Source organism: Carassius gibelio, chromosome B22, assembly GCF_023724105.1.
Source record: "Carassius gibelio isolate Cgi1373 ecotype wild population from Czech Republic chromosome B22, carGib1.2-hapl.c, whole genome shotgun sequence".
Classification (NCBI taxonomy): domain Eukaryota; kingdom Metazoa; phylum Chordata; class Actinopteri; order Cypriniformes; family Cyprinidae; genus Carassius; species Carassius gibelio.
This window is the reverse complement of record NC_068417.1, coordinates 3,793,315-3,809,774: the sequence shown is the minus strand read 5'-3', so window position 1 is coordinate 3,809,774 and position 16,460 is coordinate 3,793,315. Positions and strand designations below refer to the sequence as shown.

General features: G+C 41.7%; 1 protein-coding gene across 1 annotated transcript in view; it reads left to right on the top strand.

Moving 5' to 3' along the window:
• Window positions 1-14,429: 14,429 nt before the first annotated feature.
• LOC127987594 (GTPase IMAP family member 9) overlaps window positions 14,430-16,460 on the top strand; it is a 20,110-nt gene continuing 18,079 nt past the window's right edge. The window contains exon 1 of the mRNA XM_052589967.1: window positions 14,430-14,710. Coding sequence (XP_052445927.1) covers window positions 14,677-14,710 — 34 coding nt within the window. The 5' untranslated portion in view covers window positions 14,430-14,676. The remainder of the gene's footprint in view (window positions 14,711-16,460) is intronic.

The following is a 16,460-nucleotide window of genomic DNA, read 5'->3' as shown; positions in this document are numbered from 1 at the left end:
GCTGTCGCCTCTGGCTTGCTTAGTTGGGGTCACTTCATCTACAGCGATATCATTGACTTGATTGCAAATAAATGCACAGACACTATGTTGGGGATTGCCCCACTGAATGCTGGTTAATATTTATTGACCGCTGCAGAACTCTTGTCAAGGAGTCGGAGTCATCATATTTATTTGATGATTTATTGCACAAGATGTGACCTAACACACATGTTAGTGTATTTGAGGTAGTTTTTCATCACGCACTTTCTCTTGCACATAAACACTGCACCTGAGTGAGAGCGCGCGGCGGGTCTGCCGTGCTGAAGCAACAGTGAATAACCGGTCACGTTACAACCGTACATACTATGAATCCTGCACTACGTTATTTACGCAAGTCATTACTGAAACATAACGCAGATCGCAACTCTTAAACTTAAAAAGGAAAGAATTCACAACAGCCGCCCCCACATTTGAGCAGCAAATGGGTAATAAAGGGAATTCTCTAAATGTCTTTGGTATTACCTTCTAAAGCAGGTAACTCTATCAGGCGGGCAACTGGTCTGGTGTAAACTTTACCATTAACGACGATTTCAGCAGTCCGCACACATCCATCACTACTGGGCAATGTCTTTCGAACTCTGCCTATGGGCCACTGAGCTCTTGGGAGCTGCGGATCCACAATCAGTACGACAGAGTCAACTTCCAGGTTCTTTGAAGCCTTATGCCACTTCTGTCGGGTCTGGAGCGTAGGCAAGTAGTTTCTAGTGAAGTGAATCCAGAACTGGTCCACCATGTTCTGACAGTGCCGCCATCGCCGCCGCCCCATGTCTCCTGGAGCGTATGCCACCTGAGGCAGCGATGCATCCCGCCGCCCCATAAGGAGAATATTAGGAGTAATCGGATCCATGTCAGCAACATCTGATGAGGCATATCCTAATGGTTTCGAATTGAGGATCCCTTCTACTTCCACTAGGACTGTGGACAGAACATCTTCTGTGACAGCTTGCGTTCCGAGAGCCACCTGGAGAGCATTCTTTATGGAACGGACTTCATGCTCCCATATTCCGCCAAAGTGTGGAGCACTAGGTGGATTGAACATGAAGCTAATTTGATAGTCTGAAAGCTGAACTTTGAGTTCTGGCTCCATAATTGAGAAAGCGTTTCTCATTTCTTCTCCCGATTTTGACCAGGTATGGGCCAAAGCAGTCAACACCAGTTGAGTGGAAAGGTGGACAGAGCAATCGGAGGCGTTCTGGTGGCAAATCTGCCATCTGTGGGACCTTTGGCTGAGCTCTCCATCGCTGACAGGACAGACAGTGTAGCTGATGGTACTTTATGGCCTGACGCCCTCTAAGAATCCAGTACTGTCTCCTTATTTCAGCGTAGACTCTTTCTGCTCCTGGATGTAACAGACGCTCATCAAATTCTTTGATAAGGAGCTTCGTTATTGTGTGTCTGGAGTCCAGCACAATAGGGTGGATTTGTTCTGGGTCTGAGTTTGCTAACCTTCTTAATCTGCCTCCAACTCTTATCATGTTTTTCAGTGGATCCCATTCTGGAGCAAGACTGACTAATCGGCTGTGTGCAGGAACTGGTTTCTTTGCCTTGAGGGCAGCAACTTCTTCAGGAAAGCTCTGGAGTTGGCATGCTCTTATCAGGACAGATTCTGCCTCTTTGCTTGTTATAGGCTCACTGGAAGCACAATCCGATGTGGCCGCCCCATGACAGGCCCGTCGAGTTGCTTCTACTAATTCACACCATGATTTGAACTGGGTAGAATCAGGGAGGTTGGAGACAATGTCAAATGCTATTAGGCAGTAGCTTGGAAGTCCTTTTAATTCGGATACTCCCTCTGACTGGGTGAGTTCAGGTTTTTTAGGCCAGTGTTCTTCGTTTTGTTTCAAGAATGGAGGTCCTTGACTCCAGCGACTAGGCTCAGCCAGACTTTGGAGTGATTTCCCTCGTGTTATGTCGTCAGCTGGGTTGTCCTGTGTATTCACGTACCTCCATGATCTGTGATCAGTTAGCTCCTGTATCTCGGAGACTCGAGTTCCGACGAACACTTTATATCGACAGGAGTCTGATTGAATCCATTCCAGCACAGTCAAGGACTCTGTCCATAGGATTGTCTGACTGATGGAGAGAGTGGTCTCATTCCTCACCAGTTTGGCTAGCTGTGCTCCAGCTAAGGCAGCACAAAGCTCCAGACGAGGCATTGACTGCTGCCTCTTTGGAGCAACCCTCGATCTGGCCATTATGAAGGAAACGTGAATGACACTCGGATTGAATTGCAAAATATGCCACTGCCCCATATGCTTTTTCAGAGGCATCGCAGAACACATGGAGGGAAATGTTCTGTTCTGCTGGAGTTGTGAAGACCGTTAGGTAACAGCGAGGAATGGATACTGTCCTGAGATGTTCTAGCTCACTCTCCCAAATTATCCAGGCCGCCTTAAGGGTTGGCGGTAGATTTGGATCATCCCAGTCTCTCTTTTTTGTCCACAACTGTTGGATGATTACCTTAGCCCTTGTGGTAAATGGTAGTATAAACCCCAATGGATCATACTGAGATGACAGCACCTGGTAGGCTGTTCTCATTGTCAGGGCTGCATGCTCAATAGGCCGGTAATGATAGCCAAGGCTATCAGTTGCGCAGTTCCAACGAAGCCCCAATGTAGGCTCCATTGGTTCAACATGGGTTTGGACCAACCACTGTTCTGTAGCGGAGGAGCGGGCTTCAGTAGGAAGATGAGCAATCACGGCTGGGTGACTACTAGCCCACTGTCTGAGGTCGAATCCTCCTTTTGCTAACATGCTGCGTAGTTGATCCACTTTTTGTTTGGCTGTAGCAATAGTACGAAAGCTTGTGAGACAATTGTCCACATAGAAGCTCTGGTGTACTATTTCTTGTAACCCTGGATATTCGGCTTCAGAATTATGAGCATGATGTTGCAGAGCGAAGATGGCACAGCATGGACTGCTTGTTGTACCAAATGGTAGGACCTGCCATTCATATACATCTGGAGGGTTCTCGCTCTGCAGGTCTCTCCAAATGAAACGGAGAAAGGGTCTGTCCTTTGGTAGGAGACGAACCTGATGGAACATGCCCTTAATATCTGCACTTACAGCCACATGATGCTCTCTGAATCTCAGAAGGACGCCCAACAGTGATGGTCCAAGAGCAGGGCCAGGCAGGAGTTGATTGTTAAGAGAAAGACCCTGGTGTTTGAATGGACAGTTAAAAACCAGTCGTGGTTTATTGTTATGGCTCACCAGATGGTGGGGCAGGTACCATGATTCTTCTGCCTGGGCTGCTTCCCTTTGGTTCAGTTTGGCTACATAATCTGCTTCAATGAGTTTAGCAATCTCTCCTGAGTAGATTGAGGCCTTCACATGGTCTTTCTGGAGTCTCTTTTCAGTACTTCTTAGGTTTGCAAGAACAGATTGCATAGATCCCTTGAGCTTAAGGGCACCTGTCTTCCACAGAAGTGGGGTGGCATAACGTTGTACACCCTGTACACTGACTTGCTGCGTTTGACACTCAAGCAGCTGCATAACCTCGTTATCTTGTCTGGACCGGACCACCAGCTTCTCATTGCGAAAGGGCAATACGTCCAATTGCCATAACCTTTCCACATTTCTGTAGAGAAGATCATCTGTGTGAGCTGTGGAGATAAAGAAACATTGCTGCACTGGTGCCTGGTCTGTGGTACCCATTACTGCTCCTTGGAGAGCCCACCCAAGAGCTGTATGGACTGCTACTGGACCCCCTTTGGTGCCTTGACGAATTGGCTCTTTGGCTGTAATGAGATGAACTTGGTCCGAACCAATGAGTACAAGCGGATGCACTTTGTGAAATGGCTGTAGTGGAACTCCCCTTAGATGTGCATACCGTCTCCGAAGAGCCTGAACTGGGTATGTTTGTTCTACCAGATCAAGACCAGAAGCTGTAAATGCTCCTAACACCTGATAACGTTTCTCTGGGTTATTTCTCGGAGAGATTTCAAAGGTGACTTTTGTGCCACTGAGGTGAGTAGTGTCTGGTCGGACGGTACGAAGGGCTAGAGTCTCAGGTTCGCCTTTCAGCTGCAGTTGCTGGACAGCAGTGGGCAGGATCATGGTGCGCTGTGCTCCATCATCCAGTATAGCATAAGTCTCAAATGTCTTTGATCTGTGATGTAGCAGCACTGGTACCACCTTCAGAAGGACTCTGCCTGATGCAATGGATGGTAAGAGGTACAGTATTGTTCAAAATAATAGCAGTACAATGTGACTAACCAGAATAATCAAGGTTTTTCGTATATTTTTTTTATTGCTACGTGGCAAACAAGTTACCAGTAGGTTCAGTAGATTCTCAGAAAACAAATGAGACCCAGCATTCATGATATGCACGCTCTTAAGGCTGTGCAATTGGGCAATTAGTTGAATTAGTTGAAAGGGGTGTGTTCAAAAAAATAGCAGTGTGGCATTCAATCACTGAGGTCATCAATTTTGTGAAGAAACAGGTGTGAATCAGGTGGCCCCTATTTAAGGATGAAGCCAACACTTGTTGAACATGCATTTGAAAGCTGAGGAAAATGGGTCGTTCAAGACATTGTTCAGAAGAACAGCGTACTTTGATTAAAAAGTTGATTAGAGAGGGGAAAACCTATAAAGAGGTGCAAAAAATGATAGGCTGTTCAGCTAAAATGATCTCCAATGCCTTAAAATGGAGAGCAAAACCAGAGAGACGTGGAAGAAAACGGAAGACAACCATCAAAATGGATAGAAGAATAACCAGAATGGCAAAGGCTCAGCCAATGATCACCTCCAGGATGATCAAAGACAGTCTGGAGTTACCTGTAAGTACTGTGACAGTTAGAAGACGTCTGTGTGAAGCTAATCTATTTTCAAGAATCCCCCGCAAAGTCCCTCTGTTAAAAAAAAAGGCATGTGCAGAAGAGGTTACAATTTGCCAAAGAACACATCAACTGGCCTAAAGAGAAATGGAGGAACATTTTGTGGACTGATGAGAGTAAAATTGTTCTTTTTGGGTCCAAGGGCCACAGGCAGTTTGTGAGACGACCCCCAAACTCTTAATTCAAGCCACAGTACACAGTGAAGACAGTGAAGCATGGAGGTGCAAGCATCATGATATGGGCATGTTTCTCCTACTATGGTGTTGGGCCTATTTATCGCATACCAGGGATCATGGATCAGTTTGCATATGTTAAAATACTTGAAGAGGTCATGTTGCCCTATGCTGAAGAGGACATGCCCTTGAAATGGTTGTTTCAACAAGACAATGACCCAAAACACACTAGTAAACGGGCAAAGTCTTGGTTCCAAACCAACAAAATTAATGTTATGGAGTGGCCAGCCCAATCTCCAGACCTTAATCCAATTGAGAACTTGTGGGGTGATATCAAAAATGCTGTTTCTGAAGCAAAACCAAGAAATGTGAATGAATTGTGGAATGTTGTTAAAGAATCATGGAGTGGAATAACAGCTGAGAGGTGCCACAAGTTGGTTGACTCCATGCCACACAGATGTCAAGCAGTTTTAAAAAACTATGGTCATACAACTAAATATTAGTTAAGTGATTCACAGGATTGCTAAATCCCAGAAAAAAAAATGTTTGTACAAAATAGTTTTGAGTTTGTACAGTCAAAGGTAGACACTGCTATTTTTTTGAACACACCCCTTTCAACTAATTGCCCAATTGCACAGCCTTAAGAGCGTGCATATCATGAATGCTGGGTCTTGTTTGTTTTCTGACAATCTACTGAACCTACTGGTAACTTGTTTGCCACGTAGCAATAAAAAATATACTAAAAACCTTGATTATTCTGGTTAGTCACATTGTACTGCTATTATTTTGAACAATACTGTAGATACGGCTCTCAGAGTTAGCTGATGCTGTGTTAGTTGTATAACTTTGGGCCACGCCATGAAGCACTTGAAGGTGAATACCACCACAGTCACTGCAGGGTTTCTTTAGATTACAGGTCTCAGGGGCATGGGAACGAGCACATTTCCAGCAGCGCTTTTCCTCCGAAATCCACTTGCAAAGTTCAGCAACAGGCTGCTCTCTGATACTACTGCATCGAGTGATGTAGTGATCTTTGCTGCCACAGAATAGGCAGATAACTTTGGGTGATGTTCTTTTCCAAGACACCTTAGGACTGGAGGATGGTTTAGTCTCTGTGGGTGATACACCATGATACAAGGTTGTACTTTGGCTTTTCGGTTTAGCTGCATTCTTCTCCTTTGAACTACTGGGTGCTCTTTCATACTGGTAACGTTGCACTAACCTACTGGAAAGTCGCTGTTGCTGAGCCTTGACTTGGAGCCATCCAGCAAAGTCTTGTAGGTTGTACGGGTTAATACTTGGGGAGTTTAGCTTCCCTCTCAGCTGGAGAAACTCTATGAAGCCATCTCTTAAGTACTTGGGCAGCTTACTGAGTAAACGATCTACATGTGAACAACAGTTCAACTCCATCCCTCTGGTACCCTCCAACGACAAAAGCATACTCACTAAGAGGTGTACACGAAGAGCGAAACTCTGGAAGCTGTGAGCATCATTTGGTTTGACCTCTGGGGCTGTGAGGATTGCTGCTATTTCGCTCTGAGCCAGTTGGTGTGGTTGACCATATTGCAACTGAAGGGCTTGCATAGCTGCTGAATATGGGTACAAATGATGGCGACAAGACTGGCCAATCATCTGTGCTTCAGGCAATTTGAGGTGCTCCAGCAAAATATGGTACTTGTATTTCTCATCTAGCTCTGCATGTGGTTCAAGAAGGTTGTCCAGTGCTAACTTCAGGTTAGCAAATTCCCTTTCATTGTCATTCACAAAATCAGGAATCTTTGGTTGTGGGGCAGCATGCAAAGGGCGTTGAGGCACAAAGTATTCAGTTGGATTCAGTGCTTTATTAAATGGCTGCAGAGAGGGGGTATTAAAGGCAGGAGGATTTAGTGTCATAACTGGAACTCTAGGCTGGGTTTGAGAGACTGATGCTGCTGGAGTCATAAGAGTATAATGAGGAGTCGCAAAACTTGCTGTAGGCAGAGCAGTAAACTGCTGTTGTGAAGGTGACCCTGTCAAATGGCCATAAACTGCATTAAGGTGCTGGTAGACTGGCTTAGGTGCCATAAAAGGTGGCTGCACTTGAGGTTGAAAAGCCTTTCCAGCATCATAAATGGGGGACTGCTTCGTAAACAGTGGTGGCACAGTCTCTGCTCTTGTAGCAGGTTGTTGTTGGTGTGAAACAGTAGGTATAGTTCCAGAAGATACTGGTGAATACAAGGGGATTGAACTGACTGGACATATTGGAACAAATCCAGAGTTAAAATCCTCAGCCTCCGCAGGAGATTTACTTGCATTCTTTTGCATGTCACTCACACATCCTTGGGTAGGTAGCTCAATGTCAGGTGACTGTGATGGAGTAGTATGACTTGAGGGAGGCAAACGTGGAGAAGTTACTGAAGGGGATCGTACTGGTGGTGTTGTATGCTTTTCACTTTGATCATCCTCCTCATCCTCTTCTTCCCTCAAGAACGACGTGATATGTTCCATCAGCTCTTTACGCCGACGCTGTCGTTTTTCATATTGTTGAAATTTACTGTGAAGTGCAGCCATATCAGCAGCCTCATCCTTCTCTTTGTCAGAAATAGTCTTCAACATTTTCCTCAATGAACTCATGCTCAACAAATCCATGGAGCTTGTGTCTGGATGCTCACCTTGTCTGGAGACTGTTCGTGACTGACTAGCTAGGCCCACTGCGGCTGCTGCTCTTCTCTGCTCCACTTGCACCTCTTCTGTGGGTGGGGAGGAGAGAGCAGGTCGGTGATGGCCATAGTCAACATGATACTCTTCCAGATGCCTGGGTGTGCGACGATGCCGTGAGGGTCTGTCTGACGTCTCAGTTTGAGGGAGAGAAGTGGCTTGCTCTTTCGATGACATCACTGCAGTAGTCAATAGCTCCGGCTCGAAGGACCAATGTTGGGGATTGCCCCACTGAATGCTGGTTAATATTTATTGACCGCTGCAGAACTCTTGTCAAGGAGTCGGAGTCATCATATTTATTTGATGATTTATTGCACAAGATGTGACCTAACACACATGTTAGTGTATTTGAGGTAGTTTTTCATCACGCACTTTCTCTTGCACATAAACACTGCACCTGAGTGAGAGCGCGCGGCGGGTCTGCCGTGCTGAAGCAACAGTGAATAACCGGTCACATTACAACCGTACATACTATGAATCCTGCACTACGTTATTTACGCAAGTCATTACTGAAACATAACGCAGATCGCAACTCTTAAACTTAAAAAGGAAAGAATTCACAACACACTATTTCAACTGAACAGAGATGACATCACTGAATTCAATGATGAACTGCCTTTAACTATCATTTTGCATTATTGAGACACTGTTTTCCTAATGAATGTTGTTCAGTTGCTTTGACGCAATGTATTTTGTTTAAAGCACTATATAAATAAAGGTGATTGATTGATTGATAAAAGTTGTTCAAGTAATTTGGTAAAGAAGCAGAGCTTGTTATGACGCCGCTAGGTTTGGCCTTATAGCTGGTGACCACTTGTAGGCCTTGCCAAACACGCCTAGAGTCCCCTTCAGAACAATATCGCTATTGTTCGGCAAGCAACCGAAACTCCATCGGTGACAGAATGGAGAAAACAACCTTGGGAGAAACCAGGCTCAGTTGGGGTGTGTGTGTGTGTAGGCTACAAGACAACTGGACAACTGCAATTTAATGTAATTTTAATATTTCTGATAATTTATGAGTAGGACAATGTTTTTTCACTGCTATGTGTTTTGAGAAAATATACCAATATGCTGTCTGATATAAATGCCTGGAGCTGAAACCCCACTGAGCCCCACTGGCCCTCACATCTGACTGACAGGATTCGGACTGAGCTGGTTCACAGAGGACCAAGTAAGGTGCCACCTGGCTTTGTTTTCCGTAGGAATGAGAGTGCTGGGAGAAGTTGCCACCACCAATATTTTAAGAAGACATTAGTAAGTGGTGAAAAGATGGCAAGAAGTTGGCTGATTTATTCAATGAAGAACAACATCCTCTTTTGCTTCTGCTGCAAATTGTTTTCCAAGAGGAACATCAATTTAACAAGTGCAGGAATGGCAAATTGGAAACTTGCAAGCAATGATCTCACATCACATGAAAACAGTACAGAACACCTCAATTACATGAAAGCATGGAAGGAACTGTCAGTGAGGTTAAAAAGTGGGACAACTATTGATAAGCAATAGATGGCTCTTCTGGAGGCTGAAAGTGTGAGATGGAGAGCAGTGCTGACACGTCTCACTGCTATCGTGCAGTCACTGGCCATTCGAAATTTGAAATTTGAAAGGGGACACACAGACACATTGTTCACACCATCAAATGGGAACTTCCTCAAAGAGGTCAAACTTATGGCCAGGTTTGATCCCATCATGAAAGATCACCTTGTTGAACCGTGTTGAAAGAGGAACAGCAAGTCATAACAGCTACCTAGGCCATCATGTGCAGAATGAGCTGATTGATTTGTTTGGCAGCAAAATAATTTCTGCTATAGTGGATGACATGTTTTTTTCAATAATTTTGGATTGCACCCCAGATATAAGCCACACAGAACAGTTGTCAGTGGTCATTAGAGTGGTGTCACTGATGGAGAAGCCCCATATCAGGGAACATTTTATGGGATTTTTGGAGGCAGAGGAGTCCACAGGGCAGCACTTGGAATCCATGAACCTGACGAGACTTGAGGAGTTGGGAATTCCTTTTGAAGACTGCAGAGGACAGTCATATGACAACGGGGCAAACATGAAAGGTAAAAATAAGGGAGTTCAAGCCAGACTCTTAGAAAAGAATGCCCGAGCTCTGCTTGTGCCATGTGGGGCACATACATTGAATTTAGTTGTGTGTGATGCTGCTAAGGGATCTGTTGATGCTTTAAGTTACTTTGGAGTCCTGCAAAAGCCGTACACATTATTTTCAGCCTCCACCCAAAGATGGGCCATACTAAAGAACCATGTCAGCATCACCTTAAAGATGTAGGCAGAAACAAGTTGGGAGAGCAAGGTCAAGAGCGTCGAGCCCATGAGGTACCAGGGAGCTGCCATGAGAGAGGCTTAAATTGAGGTGAGAGACCACAATTGTTGCTCTCTGCTTTTGTTACTTTTTATATATCTGATTGTATAAATTTTGGGCATATTAATATAGTGTATATTTATTTAAGTTCTGATAACTTATTCTCATATTTTGTGCAAAATGATGTTCATTGTACTTTAGCAATGTTGGAGGTGGAAATTGTGCACCTTAAAAAGTGTGTTTGCTGTTTAAATTGCAATAGTCAATAACTTAATTCTCTTAAGTCTTGGTTTCTAATGAAGGATTTGTGAAATTGAGAAATTACCACTTATATTGTTATAATAAAAAATAACTGTTTGTGCAGAACTTTGTTTGTAATTTCTTTTTGTGTGTGTGTGGGGGGGGGGGGGGGGGGGGGGCGCTCGAAAGGGGTCTCACCCAGGGTGTATTTCAATGTAGAACCGCCACTGCCCCAAACACTATAAGAACCACTGACCTATATTTTAATAGATTTTTGTTCCATTAATATGCATTAAATGATTCCTAATAGTCTATTCCAGGTGTGGCGAACATCAGTTCATTGTTAAAATGCAACCATTATTCCCTGAGCTTGGGTGTAATTATAAGTTGTGCAGTAACACTTGAAAAATGCAAGTATTATAAAGTATAAATACTTGATCTTAGTGCTGCGTTCGACACCATAGATCATGACATACTCGTAGATCGATTACAAAACTATACAGGTATTCAAGGGCAGGCTCTAAGATGGTTTAGATCCTACCTGTCCGATCGCTACCATTTTGTTTACTTAAATGGGGAGTCATCTCATTTATCATCAGTAAAATATGGAGTGCCACAAGGATCCGTCCAAGGTCCCCTTCTATTTTCAATATATATGTTGCCCCTTGGTAATATTATTAGAAAATACGGAATTAGCTTCCACTGTTATGCTGATGATACTCAGCTATATATCTCAACGAGACCAGATGAAACTTCCCAATTATCTAAGCTAACAGAGTGTGTTAAAAATGTAAAAGATCGTATGACAAATAATTTTCTCCAATTAAATTCAGATAAGACAGAGATACTAATTATTGGAACAAAAAACACTACACAGAATCTTGTAGATTACAATCTGCAACTAGACGGATGTGCTGATACTTCCTCTACACTCAGAAATCTGGGTGTTATATTAGACAGCAATTTGTCTTTTGAAAATCATATTTCCCATGTTACAAAAACTGCATTCTTCCATCTTAGAAACATTGGCAATCTACGAAACATGTTATCTGTTTCTGATGCAGAAAAGCTAGTTCATGCATTCATGACCTCTAGACTGGACTATTGTAATGCACTTCTAGGTGGTTGTCCTGCTTCTTCAATAAACAAGCTACAGGTAGTCCAAAATGCAGTAGCTAGAGTCCTTACCAGGTCAAGAAAATATGATCATATTACCCCAATTTTACTCTGTCTCTGCACTGGCTACCTATTAAGTTCCGTATCAGTTACAAATTATCATTACTTACCTATAAGGCCCTAAATGGTTTAGCTCCTGTGTACCTAACTAGCCTTCTACCACGCTACAATCCATCACGCTCCCTAAGGTCACAAAACGCTGGACTTTTGGTCTTTCCTAGGATAGCAAAGTCCACTAAAGGAGGTAGAGATTTTTCACATTTGGCTCCCAAACTCTGGAATAGCCTTCCTGATAATGTTCGGGGTTCAGACACACTCTCTCTGTTTAAATCTAGATTAAAAACACATCTCTTTTGCCAAGCATTCGAATAATGTATCTTTTAAATTGTGAGGGTAGTTGCATCTGATCAAAGGTGCATTTTTATTCATTTGCTTGGGTTAAACTAATTTTACTTTGTTGGATCAGCAGCTATGCTAATGATGTCTGTATTTTGTTTCTATATTTCGCCACGGGATTTACATCCCGTGGTAACTAGGATTTACACAAGCTCCAGTCTGGATCCAGAACACCTGAGAAGAGATGATGCTGACCCTCAGAGGACCCCAGATGATGCTACCTTGAATCAACAAACAGAGCTAACAATTATTGCTAAATGTGTGACTGAATCATATAATAACTTAATTAATAATATTGATAGTTCATCGTCTAGCTGACTACATCTTGTATTATTATTATTATTTTTATTTTTTCTAAAATCCTGTCAAATGTGCACAAACTACTAGCTACTACTAAATATTGTAGAAACATAATTTTCTGTAAAGTTGCTTTGTAACGATTTATTTTGTAAAAAGCGCTATACAAATAAACTTGAATTGAAAACTTGAATTGAATTAATGGGTTTGCGGACATCATGAAATTACATCAGAGAGAAAAATCACAATGACAGGTTAAATTTCTTTGAGTAATTCATTACAACGCATGCTTTTTTTTAAGCCTGATGAAACTAGAGTTAAATCCAAGAACTAAAACAAATTAAATTAAATTTAAGGCACTCTTTCTTGTGGATAAAATTTTTTTGAACATTAAATAAAGAAATTAACAACATATTCAAGAAATAACAGAAATAAAAACATTCAAACTCCAATGAACACAAACAAAAGGCTTATTTTATAGAATTCTCACATCTTAGCTCATACGTTATTTGCCATATGAATTATGTTTGTATATTATACGACGTAGGCTACTGCTTTATCTTTACATGTTTCATTTATTAGGAAGAGTCACAGTCAACTCATTTACAGACATCCCAAGTCTCCCGGAAGTTCCAGGAGTCTACCGCATATTGAAAGCGGCTCCCTGAGACCCGCAAATGAGTTAAAATCTCCCGGAATCTAGACCGAGCGAGCAAAAGCGCGCATGCGAAACAGATACTCAGATACACTAACTGTGTTTCAAACCGTGTAGCGCGCGCACGACAGAGAGCGAGAGGGAGAGCGAGAGAACTTGTGTGTGTGTGCTGATGTGCGTGTGTGCGAAGCGCATGTCAGACAGAGAGCATCCTGATTGGCCTGTTTCTGAAAATCAACCAATCAATTGTCAGTGTGGGCGGGCTTTTATCTCTTCTCCCGAGCAAAATTAATGAGTTATGTCTATCTAGAAACAGGAGCTCCATGGCAGAGGGAGAGTGCCACAAAAAAAAAAAAAAAAAAAAAGTATAAGACACATTTTACCGGAGACTACACGAAAGTGTACCCCTGTCTTATAGGTGTCAAACATAATGACAGTCTTGCTCAAGCATTGCCCATGGCGGGTTATATGATTGCAAAAGGCATGTTGAGGTGAGTTGACAAGTTTCATTTCATCTGCATATTATTCAGGCTAGTTGCCAAGGCTACCTGAAAACAACAACTCCTTAGACCTGTTTAAAGTTGCAATGGAAAATAAATAAAAGCAGTTTACATAAATTGTATAAGCAGATTATATAAATAGTAAAAGTAATCTACATATTTAAACAAAATTAACTAATAATTATATAGGCCTATAGCTTATAGAAATAATATTTTATGCTTTTATAACTTTTAGGGACCACAACATGCCATGGAGGCTAAGCGCAGGGAAGGCTGCTCAAATATATGTCAGTTCTCCCATTCAGATAGGCAAAGTCTCACACTGAGAAGGTGCTAGAGCTGAGATGTATTTCCTTCCTTTTTTTGGGGGGTGGGGGGTCTTCGGGATACCTCCCTGAAATGACTTTTTGCAGGTTGGGATGTCTGCATTTACATTATACATGATATATCTCAACAGTTTGCCTATTAAATAATAAATATAAAAAAATAAAACTTTCTTTGGTTTTGTGCTGCTTATTATTCCTTATGCTGGCATCTGGTTAATATTAAGCTCTGGCAAGTCTTCAGAATCATTTAAAACCTTAATTTATCATGTTATTTATTTTATTTGAAACAATTTTTCACTCTGAAATTGCTACTTGAGTGAAAGTAGGCTACATGTATATGTAGTTTCTTGTAGTAATATTGGTAGCTATTGTTTACCATGGCAAAAGTTCATTTTTACAGCGTATAATCAATCACTAAAAACTATAAATAATAATAAGAATAATAATTTATTTTAAATGACAGTAAAACGTTTACAAATTACGTTATATTATCAGTAACAATAATATTGAAAGTTTGTGGCAGATCATACATATCACAGCAGGAAACAGACAGAAACGAATGTTTTTATGAAGGCTATTCGTTTGAATGGACTTTGTGAAAGGCTTTAACCCTAACTCCACTTGACATAATTTATTCTAATTCCCTCTCACACACGACACTTATTCGTTATTTATTCGTGAAGAAATGATGGTAGCCTATCATGTGACACTTCTTCCGGTGATCACATTTGATCTCAAATTCTGAATCGGAATCCGTGAGAAGGGATACGAAAGGCTACTGCGCATGCGCACATCAAGGCAGAGGTTTTTTTATCACATTGTAGGCTACAACAATAATTACTATAGCCAGGCTAGCTGCATCATTGTAAAGGGTATGTTTATGGTTGAGGTATGTGTAGACGTTAATAAAACACAATCTAATAGGTAGAAAATTTAATTGTATTGTTCGTTTCCGCTTCTGCCACGAACTTCTGAGGACGTCTCCTTTTCTTCGAGCTGCGCAGTGGTTTTGCATCATGGCGTCCACAAGCTCTAAAAAAGAGGGAAAAGGTACGTTTTTGTCTTTATTTTAAGATAATTTTGGTTATAATAGTTATACTAGCAAATATTTGTGTAATCTCTTGAGGGCACGCAAGTGCAAGTGTTTTAACACAGAATCTCCGTGATGTTTTACTTTCGATTTGACGCGCACGCGTTATGTGAAGTGTGTAGGCTACTTCTGAAAACGGGCTTAATAGTCATTAAAGACGTGTGGACTGATTTATTTTTATATCGTCGGTCATTAAACCAATTGCGTAATATGGTATTGAAATAATACTAGTTTCAGAGCCTGACAGTCACGGAGTACATTTCCATCCGGCATTTCAACGTTGATTCAACGTTGAAACAACGTCAGGTACCATGGTTGAATCAACGTTGAATTACCTTTCGATTTTGCAAATTGGATCAACATTGAAATCGCAACGCTGTTTCACCGTTTTACCTGCATTACGGGTGAATTACGGTCGTTCTGGGATGAAAGCTGAATGAGGTGTTGATTTTGAAAAGTTAATAACCTTGCACCGTGTATAAATACACCTAGATCCTAGTGGGCATTTAGATCAACAAGGTACATGCAAGGCTAAAAATCTAATGACTGGCAGCAATGGCTTTACAAACAACTTCAATAAACTATCACATGCTCAAAATTGTAAAACAGCAGTTTAATTTTGGAAACATACGGTATAAAACAGATGAAAATAATCCCACACTTTATTATGCAGAGTATGCATGGAGGTAATGCTAAAAACATGGAGTAGAACAATCCAAATCCAATAATATTTAAAGGTTTTTGTAAAATAATTTGGCATATAAATGCATATTTTTTGCAGCACTTGCAAGAGAAACCCTTGTACCTTTATGACTGAAACCAATGGATCTTTTATTTGGGTGGAAAACTACAGTTTCTGTCAAAAACATGTTTTAGTAATGTGTCTCATGACAAGAGTTGTGTACATTTGTGCAGTGAAAATGTGTTGAACAGTTCGAGAAGGGAACCTTCCACCAGTTGATTTCTAACGGGAACCCCCCAAGACTGTGTCTTCTTTACCGTGGGGAATGCAGAATGAGATTTCTACCGCAGGGCACTCTAAAATGTTAGAACCAGCAGCCTTAGTGTATACAGTGTGGTGGTGCTTCGGGTGATCCTTGAAAGTGTCCCAGCGCTAGGTCCATTCTGACGCCGTCCCCTCCACTCTCTCCCACTTGTGCACTTTCTGTACCGTCCTGTAGAAACATTTACATTTAATCATTTAACAGACGCTTTTATCCTAAGCTACTTACAAATGAGAAGAACAGAAGCAGTCAGGTGTACAAGCGAACAACAACAGTATACAAGTGCCATGACAAGTCTCAGTTTAAGTCTAGTACAGAACGCATAGCCAGGTTTTTTTTTATTTTTTTTATATGAAAGACAAGAAAACAAGGAAAAGTGCTAGCATTAGTTGGTTAAGTTCTGGTGAAAAAGATGAGTCTTAAGATGTTTCTTGAAAATGAGTAAAGACTAAGCAGTTCGGATTGAGATTGGGAGGTGATTCCACCAGCTGGGCACAGTCCAGGAAAAGGTCCTTGAGAGTGATTGTGAACTTCTTTGGGATGGCACCACAAGGCGTCGTTCACTTGCAGAGGGCAAACTTCTGGAGGACACATAAGATTTAACCAGTGAGTTTAGGTATGTTCACAATGTTTCACAATAACTTTGATATTGTGAAATATATTTAACTGAAAACTGAATGCAAAATAAATCACAATATTTTCACTT